Source organism: Rhipicephalus sanguineus, chromosome 11 (genome assembly GCF_013339695.2).
Source record: "Rhipicephalus sanguineus isolate Rsan-2018 chromosome 11, BIME_Rsan_1.4, whole genome shotgun sequence".
NCBI lineage: Eukaryota > Metazoa > Arthropoda > Arachnida > Ixodida > Ixodidae > Rhipicephalus > Rhipicephalus sanguineus.
In genome coordinates this window covers 7,236,910-7,246,736 of record NC_051186.1, presented here as the reverse complement: position 1 = coordinate 7,246,736, position 9,827 = coordinate 7,236,910, and the positions used below count along the sequence as shown (strand labels likewise).

General features: G+C 47.9%; 1 protein-coding gene across 16 annotated transcripts in view; it reads left to right on the top strand.

Annotated features, from left to right (window-relative positions):
- Positions 1–540: 540 nt before the first annotated feature.
- The window catches only part of LOC119375570 (uncharacterized), a 116,297-nt gene continuing 107,010 nt past the window's right edge, over positions 541–9,827 (top strand). For 14 of the 16 annotated variants that reach the window (XR_005180390.1, XR_005180389.1, XR_005180388.1 and 11 more), the window contains exon 1: positions 541–697. Coding sequence is in view for 9 of the 16 variants with exons in the window: in XM_037645785.1 (XP_037501713.1) it covers positions 578–697 (120 nt within the window). In the remaining 7 variants the exon portion in view is untranslated. Of the gene's footprint in view, positions 698–8,770; positions 9,089–9,827 lie in introns of those variants that run through there. The other 2 variants (XR_005180393.2, XR_005180394.2) reach the window with 2 other exon arrangements.

Sequence of the window (9,827 nt, the reverse complement as noted above, 5' to 3'; positions counted from 1 at the left end):
CCACACCTATCAACCCTTCCATAAAATATCCAATGCAATGTCCCGTGGTTTGGTTCGTGTAATCAGCACCATCAACAAAAATTTCTACACGCAGTTGTAAGGTACGCTTATTTGCAATATTTACACTTAGCGAACGGGGTCACCGGCAGGAAACTACCAAACCAGGAAAGAGGTCTTCCTCTGCTTCCGCAAGACAAACGGCCGAATGAATTATTGATGAAACAGAACGCCCTCGCCAAATAAGTGAAAATTTCTGTAGCTTTTATTCTATGCGTGTTTGCATTGGACGCAATTACTTATACTTTCCCTTTGCTATAAACGACAATGGCCTCTTTTCTTTTTGCATATCATCTGTCTCGTGCACTATTCAAAGTTTGCTATGTGTTGGAGTTCATCCGCTGCTCAGGAGGCATAATAATCAGTGAAAATTTACATATATGTACTCCGCAGTACATAACAGCAGCTTGGGGAATCTAGGAACATTGTATATAAAAAGATCACCTGCATATGCAGTAGTAGCAGTAGTAGCAGCAGCAGCGGCAGCAGCAGCAGAAGCTCGGTGCATGTCCTGTTTGAAATGTTGGAAATACTAACTTGCCTCCTAGCACGCACTCTCGCGCTAGCTGCAGCGCACACTCCTGAGCCACCGATGTACGCAGGCCCATACGAAGCTTACAGATATGAAGACGCGAACAGGGTAAGTTTAAGAACCTCTCAAACAAGGCTCAACTTTCTTTGCACAGAGTGGTAAAACTAGCCTGAGCGAAATTTTAGCCAGAGTGAACACGAACCGGTGTCTTTTATAGTGCGATCGAACCGGAACCGCACCTGAACTTAAAAATGTGAGAGGTCTTAGCGGTTCGACATCAAACGGCCCAAACGAGTACCGCAAAAACCTAAGCACAAAAGATAAATGGCGCTTCCAAACTATACTTACGTCGCCAACAATGTCGATAGAGGATGCGTGGGCACATAAACCTATATGGCCATTTCGCCCGACGCAACTGCACTGATGGTCTTGACCAGCTCACTTATGTTGTGGAGATAAACGTTGTTTCATGAGCACCTCTGAATCCTCTGCTTCCCATTTGAATCTGTATATCGCCACGCTACCAATACTAACAAAAAAAAAACAAGACCACCATACCAATGAACACGAAGGTGAAAATAATGGTGTCATATAAAAGTGTAAGTAGGAATACCGACGAGTTCACAGCACGTATTCTTGCATTTCAAAAACTGCGGTCACATTTTCAGTGCACGCTGACAACCGATGTACAAGACACGGGAGAGGTACATCTGCTGCGCGCAATGGCCGAATCCACGTTCGTAGCGTATGAGATCAGTGGCATTCGCACTTCTAGAAATTATTCCCGGCTACAACGTTCATAACAGAGACTTCTTACCAAGCCCCAGTCAGGGGGAAAAAACGCGTAATCGTAAAAACGCCAGGCCTGCGCTGAAACCGCAGCACAGTCACAGCGAAAGCTGGAAGAGCGTCGTTTCTAGAGCCCGTTAAGCTCTCTGGGGGCTACCATACAAGTACACTAGAAAAGTACCCACTACGCCATAAATCACAATTTTTGTGAAGTTGGGAAGCACCTACTAAGCCATTATTCGTCATTCCGCGGAGAAGCAAGGCACCAGCTACGCGTCTCTAAGGCATTATGTGCACTTTGTTGACGCGACGACTGATGACGATGAAGAACTATGGCTCAGCCCTTTGTAATAGGTTGGAATCTTTAAACGGGCCACCAGTTATGTAATTTGCATTGGGTGACGTCCGGTCGCTATGTCCCTCTCCCGTCATGCTGTATAGAATACGTTGACGTGGGAGAGAGACGGGGGGGGGGGGGGCGAAGAACTTTACTGAGACCCCGAGGAAATGGATCATGCGCTTATGGGCTTCCTTGGCAACCAATACAGGTGCACTTGCGAGGAACCCACTAGGCTATAAATCAGTGTAATTTTACTGAGACCCCGAGGAAGTGGATCATGCGCTTATGGGCTTCCTTGGCAACCAATACAAGTGCACTTGCGAGGAACCCACTACGCTATATATCATTGTAATTTTTGAGAAGTAGGGCAGCAGGCACTGTGCCATTTTTCGTCATTCTACGGAGAGCGTTGGTACCTGCTATACGCATGTAAGGCATTATGCGCACTTTGTTGATGCTGTGCCTGATGACGATGAAGAATTATGGCAGAATCCTTTGTAATGGGTTGGAAGCATTCAACAACCTACTCGTTGAGCAATTCGCATTGTGTGATGCCTGGTTACAGAATTCGCGTTGTGCGACGCTTGGTGCTTATTTTGCTCTTCTAACACGCTATATTGCATATGCTATATGCATATGCATATGCTAATGTGGTTCCTTCCCGACATGAAGCCTGTATAGGACCTTTTTGCAAAGCAGTTTCAAGCACCGGCATGGCTCAGAGGTTGAATACTGGGCTCCTACGCAGAGGGCCCAGGTTCGAACCTCGTTTCATCCTGGAATTTTTTTCTTATTTTGTTTTTTTTTATTTCGAGCGATACTGGTTACGGACACCGGCGGCGGCGGCGGCGGCGGACAACTACGGCGCCAAAAACGGCCGGTGAAATGATCTCATAACAGCTTTCGCTGTAAAAAAGCGCTTGCGTTGGGCCTGCGTTGGGTTCTCGGTGAATGCCTCAACTGTGCCGCGAGGAAACGAACGTCTGCGCGCGTAACACTGGCCGTTTTCATTTCAAACAACCCTAGAATGCCTACTGCAAGTAATGTTGCCAAGTGCCCACTACGCCCTAATTCTTTCTTCTGCGAATCGGTATAGCAGCAAGGTTTGAGATTAGGCTAGTTGGTAATCGACCTTCAACAGCCAGCGCATAGAGGGCAACGGAGAACGAAGGGAACATTGCTTGTCTTTGTTCCCTTTCTTGTCCGTTTTCCGCTCTGCGCTGTGTGTTGCAGAAGGCTCAGTACCGACTAGGCGTCTTAAGGTGTCACGTGCACCTGCGCACCTGCACGCTTCGTTGATGATGTTGCTGACAATGGCGATTAATTACGCCTGAGTGCTCTGTAATGGCTGGGCCTTCAAAGCACACAGGCATAGGCCTTAAAACACCCACTCGTTCCACAATTCACACGAGTTGACGCCTGGTGTGGTTGTACGCTTCTGCCACGCATTATTACATACGTTATGGAGACTCCTTCGTCTACATGTCATTCATATAATGATTATTTGCGAAGACTTTTCAAGTAATGGCGTGGCTCGGTGGTAATATTATTGCGCAGATTTCATCATAATGCTATATATGCATAACAATGCAAGTAGAACTGCAACAAAATTTCACGTTGGTTAAATATATTGCGAGTGTCTAGCATATAACACCGACTCAACATCGGCGGGGCCTCACGGCTTGTATCGGAGGTACTTTTGAGCTTGCAGTCTAGAAAGAGCCCCTTAGTAGACAACGCGTGCACCTCAAGTTGGGCGCTTTGACGTATGGGCTTGCATTACACCTCTGAGATGTTTCAGCGCCCGCTTACCTTACAGGCAATGCCGAAGAGTTGCGCGTTATAGGAAATGCCCTTGGAGTGGGTGAAATTTTTCATTAACCTCCGGCCTGTACTGACCTTCAGTACCAACACCTTTAGTATCAATACCCGCACACTCGAAAGCGTTAAGGCTATGACGCTTAGAGTCTGTCTGGGGTTCCCGCGATGTTCGTCAACTGCTGAGACCATTGCGATTGCACACAACACGCGCCCATGCACATCATTTAGCCTCACTGCCAAAAGACCAACATCGTGTCTCATTTTGTTAGACAATATGTCCTACCATACATGTCTACCAACAGGATCTACAGCTCCAGTGAAAATTCCAACTCCCCCATAATCTATGACTCATCCACAGGTTCGACTCGCGGTTCCAGGAGTAGGGTCAAACGCACAACTCTCGTCTCCAGTGCTAAAGCAGGTCTCTCTGCTCTTGCTGTTTGAGACATACAGCGAACATCACCACTTACACACTGACGCCTCAACCACTGTGGATGGGTATCTAGTGTTGGTGATCTTTCCAACAAGAACCATCACCGTAAAGATTACACTATCGCACCAGTAGACATCGACAGCTGCGGAACTCGCTGGTCTGCGTAGCGCACTTCGAGTAATTCACGTCAACCACCAAACAAATGGAGCGTGTTCACTGATTCCAAGCCAGCTCTTCAGTGCATCATGTTCATCTTACGCCGGGGACCTTACGAACAACTTGTGTTTCAAATCGAGCGGTTCCATGACCACTTCGTCCAAGGACATGGCATCTGGTTTCAGTGGCTCCCAAGTAACTGCGGCATATTGGGCGACGAACATGCTGATGCAGCTGTACACGGAGACGGCATACAAGAGTCAATTCCATTCTCAAGAAACAGGTGGTAGATTGAAAATTCGCAAGCTTGCTAATGAAGACATCAAATCCTTATGGAACACACCACGTTAACAGCGCACACGACTGCACCGACTGGACCCGTCTCGTCGGCTTCGGCCTCCGTCCGGACTCTCTCGACTCGAGACAACGATGTTTTCCCGACTTTGGGTTGGTGTTGCTTTCACCACATATCTTCCATTCCGAATCGGCATGGAAGACAGTGTTGCTTGCAACAACTGCGGCAGCGAAGAAACGATAGAACACGTTCTTTGTCGCTGTCCTTGTTACAGCGCGCATAGACTTCCGCTAGGTGGTGTCGTGGCCAGCCTTGACGACAGACCTGTGTCAGAACAGTCTGTGCCAGAATGACGACCCGAACTGTCGTCGGCCCTAAGATGAATGAAAGCCTTACTGCTATTTCTGCGTGGCAGTGGCCTATTGAGTGGGCATTAGTGCTCCAGCTCTGCACCTTCCCTTTTAACGCGATAGCGTTAAAGAGCTCGTTTCGCAGATATTCCGGCGTCGGCGTCAGTATGAATGTCATGTAGTGGAAGGAGTCTCCTTAACGCATGTAATATTGCATGGCAGAAGCGTGGAATCGCGCCAGGAGTCAAAACATGTGAAGCGCGCAACGAATGGGTCTTTTAAAGGCCCGTCCATTACAAAGCGCTCAGACATGATTAGTCATCACAGGCTGCAGCAGTATCAACAAAGTGGCCAGCTGCCACCGAACCGGTTTTACGTGTTCTAGATTTTAACTCTTCCAGATACTTATTTATAGAGGTACAGAGGTAATGAAGTGTCCAGTTCTGTCCTCGGGGGCAACAGCCTGCAGGAGGGGTTACAAAAGTTCTTGAGTACCTCAGGTGACCAAACACGTCATCGCACTCAATTGGCCATACGTACGAAGTGCCTTTGTGAAACACCCATGTGAGCTGGTAAGTAAGTTTGGCGAGGTACCGAATATACCCCGAGATCTATAACACCAGCATCTGTAAGGTATGCCAGACAGACACACCTACGCTTAAGCATATGCTCTGGGAATGCAAGGCTAAAGCTAAACGTATTAATCCCGATGTTCTCCCGGCGAGGTGGGAAGCCGCTCTGCGCAGCTCCAAGCTCGCCTACCAACACTGGGCAGTCCAGCAGGCCTGTCAAGCTGCGGAGAGGCAAGGCCATGACGTCCCGACGTGGGAGACCTAAGCCCGATCCATTAATCTGCCGGACAAACAATAAAGTTCTTCCGTCCATCCATCCTTAATAAAGCCGCAGAAATATGAACATAGTTCCACAAAATTTCAAAAATTTCAGAGATCTTTAGATATCATCGGCTGCCCGAAATCCCGCATAACAAAAATGTTAGCAGGTTCAGGACGTGCGCCCTCTTTTGTCGAAGGGGAGACCCAGGCCGAGAGCTTGGCGCTGGCCGAAGTGACACTTCATAGAGTTCAACAGAAACACAGGAATCTCTGTGCGTTCCAGTACGACGTCCAGTTACTGATTATCCTGCTTCCATGTCTTGTCGTTAATGATTACATGGTTGAGAGCACATGCGCATCTGCTATTTTAGTTGTAGCACTGTGTTCAGGAACCTTTCAAAAGTTCCTGGCACAACTGATAGAGTAAAAGGGCACGTCGTTGAATTTAAGAGTGCCTGGAGTCACAAAGGCGGTTTTTTTATCTCTCGCATGCATTTTTATTTGCTCCATCCTGATCGTAGGTTAGCGGAAGAGAAGTAGGAGACTGGATAAAGAAAATGAATAGCATCGGCTATTCGTGGCAGTGCATATACGTATTTGTTGTTGGCAGTATCAAGTTTTTATGACGTAGGAAAAATCTGCACGGGTTATACTTCCTCTGAACTAGTATCACAGGAGCTGCCGAAGGACTCGGAGACCCTCGAATGATGCCCTTAAGCAGCAAGTCTTCGACATGCCCCTCATTCACTATTCCACAGTGGAGGCGCGGTACGGCGTCGCGAATGGGCGTCGCTCGGCCTGTATTTATGCGGTGTTGCTCTCGGGATTCGGACAGAACAGAGTCGACGCTCTGCATGTGTCCCTGTGTTTGTTGCGCTATTGCGCTATGAATTCGTACCAACTAGCTCGGCTTTCCGTACTACTACAGTTCATGATCAACACTTCTAGCGCAAAATTTTCTAAGACGACGGACGAAACAGACACGGACGGGCGCAATCTTGCAACTGAATTTATTATCAACATGCGACCTAAATATATCCAAATATGACTATGACAAAACATAAACACCAATGCCGCAGGTGTGCAGTGTGTCAGCGCGCATCAGCTACTCACTCCCCCAGAATGTAGTGACCCTTCCAAGAAAGCCATTTCCTTCTGTGTCAATGAAACTGACGTCATGCTCACGCAGTTGCTGCCCTCCCGTTGCATTTTGGCTGCCTCCACAATCTCTCGCGTGCGCTGATCCCTGTCATGAAAAACAGCAGTACACTGTTTATACAACGGTTTGCATCCACACTCGTGGCAATGAATGGACAAATTTCCATCCCTGCCCCCGTCCACCCTGTTCGCGTACTCACGCAGGCGGTGGTTTAGACACCGACCTGTTTGCCCAATGTAAGGTCGAATTGTAGTATGTAAATACTACAATTCATTTCTAGCTCTTCTTGCGTAAAGTCGATAATGACACATAGCTTTGGGTATCCCCTGCTTTTATAGATGAGATGTGCTTGACTTCCAGAGCAGTCTCTATTTGCTGTACGCGCTTCGGGAGAAGCGACAACGGCATGAATAGAAATAGTCGCTGGCGGGTCAAACGTAGCCAGCTAGATCCCAGCAGGCAACAAAATTTGCTCAAAATGCGCATTCATCATGCACGCATGAGCACACCAAGAGCTGGGCACTGTCGCGATACAAGAGCATAGCGACAGTATCGTAGTGATACTTTTTGGTATTTCTGTATCGCGATACATTTGAAATATGTATTTGTATCTCTGTTGTGAAATAATTTTACCAATATATTCATTATGTCGCCATGCTCTGCTGGACACGGGTATCTCGTCAGTTTTGTTTTTTTTGTCGAAAGTTAGCTGACGTGTTCCCATGGGGTAATGGACGACGCATTTGTGCTAAGCCAAGCAAAGGCGCGCCGCTGATTGGCGAGACAAGGAAGGCGGCAAAGGGCACCCCGCACGCAAATAGCCCATGCGGTAAAGCGTCCGACTTTGCTGATCGCAGAATCTCAGAGTGTCGGCTTCTGCCTGCGAAAGTATCTGTCTGTCAAGACCGGTGCAGCACCCCTAATATATGTTCGGGTGGCCAGCGATATCGCGAGCTCGCGATTCTTTTGTTAAGGCTGATCCTAGGCTGCTTAAAAGACAACCTGTTTGAGAAGCTGCTGTTGCTTAGGTGTAATTAACACAAAAACCTCTTGAACAATGCAGATGTGGTGTCTCAATGTATACTTTCTCGTAATTCACTGAAGTTGGTTAAGGGTTCGAACAGTATGCTTGATTTGCAAGTGGCAATGCGCTGCAGCATCATTCACATTATTATGCCGAACTTTGTCGAGCATAAGCATCCCCGAAATAAGAAGAAAGTATTCCAGTATCTGTATTGGTGTATCTGTATTCCGGGATACATGTCTACTGTTATTTGGCAGATATAGCACCGACTGATGTGGACGCATCGCACTCACCTTGACGCCTAGTGGCACAACTCCGTAACGACGGCTAACGCCCATGATCACGATTTAACCGTTGGGGTAGCTGAAGTTCTTAACACATACGTGGACACCGCATATGGTGAATCCCTCATTTCATCAACAAGCACATAATAAACACTGATGCTTGATATGCACTCCTCCAAAGCGTCGTGAAACGCGAAAAGAAACGCTACGCGCGTTGTGTCTTCCCTCTAACCTGGCAGTTAATTGTCATAGGGCGTGCGGGAACACGGTGCGACAGCCAGGCGAGCGTTGGAGAGCTTTTTTTTTCGATATGGATGGATGCTATGAGCGAGGCTTGGGTGGAAGCCACCACCTCGCGATGTGTTAAACGAAATTATACTTCTATTGAAAACGCGCCGAATGGTATGGTCGCAGGAACGGCGCGTTTTTTTTTTTTTTTTTTGCGAGCCTCGTGCCACACATGTCACCACCCCGTTATAAAGGGAATGCTCATAGCATCCATCCATCCATGCAAGAGCACTGTGAGAGGAAAGTGTGAAAGATATAAGGCGCGTTCATTTAGCCTCCATTATGTCTTTGGCGTTAGCCCAGTGGGCTAAACGCCCGCCAGCCGTATTTCCGTGACGGAAATACGTCATGAAAATCTTGGTGGACCCCGGCGTAACTTTTGTGTTAAAAAAACAAGAAAAAAAACGAACACACGCACACGCCAGTAGAAGAGAAGCGTGCGTGCTAAAGTCAAAGTCTCGCCGTCGCCCGACACTGCCTTCGCCATTTTCTTCCGTTGCCCGGTCATCGAAGTTTTCTACTTGCTCGGCTGTGTCGGCAGAGCGTGCCCGTGTGTGCGCGACTGTGATCTCGACGCTGGACGTGAGCGGCACTTAGCCACGGCAGTGCAACATGCCGCACTGTGACCGTGTTGGTTTCATAATGGTCTGGAGACTCAAGCGAGCTTGACCCTTTGTGTATGTGTATTCGGCCAGCACCTGGTTCGGCACAGTCGGAATTGCGAACGGTAAGTGGTGTTTCTGTGTTCTGAATTTCGCGTCGCTCAGGTGTGTAGTGATGCACAGTGCGTCGCGTGGAAAGTACAATAAAAAGCATAAAAGCATTAGGCGTGCATACGTCTGATGCTTGATGCGCGTTTAAAAAGCTTTTCTTAAGGCTCAGGCTTTGCACGGCCCGCCTATCAAAGAGCGAGTACGCCTCAATAAAGAGAATTTGTGCTATATAATTTCTTTGCTTGCCATAAAGCGTGAATGCGACAGCGTGCTTTCAGAAATTATACACAAACGAGAGGCCTCGGTTACCATTCCGTCATGCGTGAATTAAGGCTAACTTTTCTTTTCATTTGATTCAGTTGTAGTTGTGAGCCTCGGTGGTACGCTGGTTGCGGTGCTCGGCTGCCGACCCGAAAGTCGCTGCTTCGATCCGGCCGCGGCGGTAGCATTTCGATGGAGGCGAAATGCCAAACGCCTGTGTACTCTGCGATGTCGGTGCACGTTAAAGAAAAACAGATGGCGAAACTTCTGGAAACCTCCGTTGCTGCCTTCACGTTTTTAGAGAAACACCTATTTTCATAATTCATTTTCGGGAAAACACTCCCCTCCATCAGGATTTTGCCCCCCTCCACCCCCTTGCCCCGTGACTACGGGCCTGGTGTACGCTATTCTAGAACTCCCTAATACTAGTAAGTGGGAATACTTTTCGGTAAGAATTTTGCATTAAGCACTTTGTTCGACTCTAGGACAAAA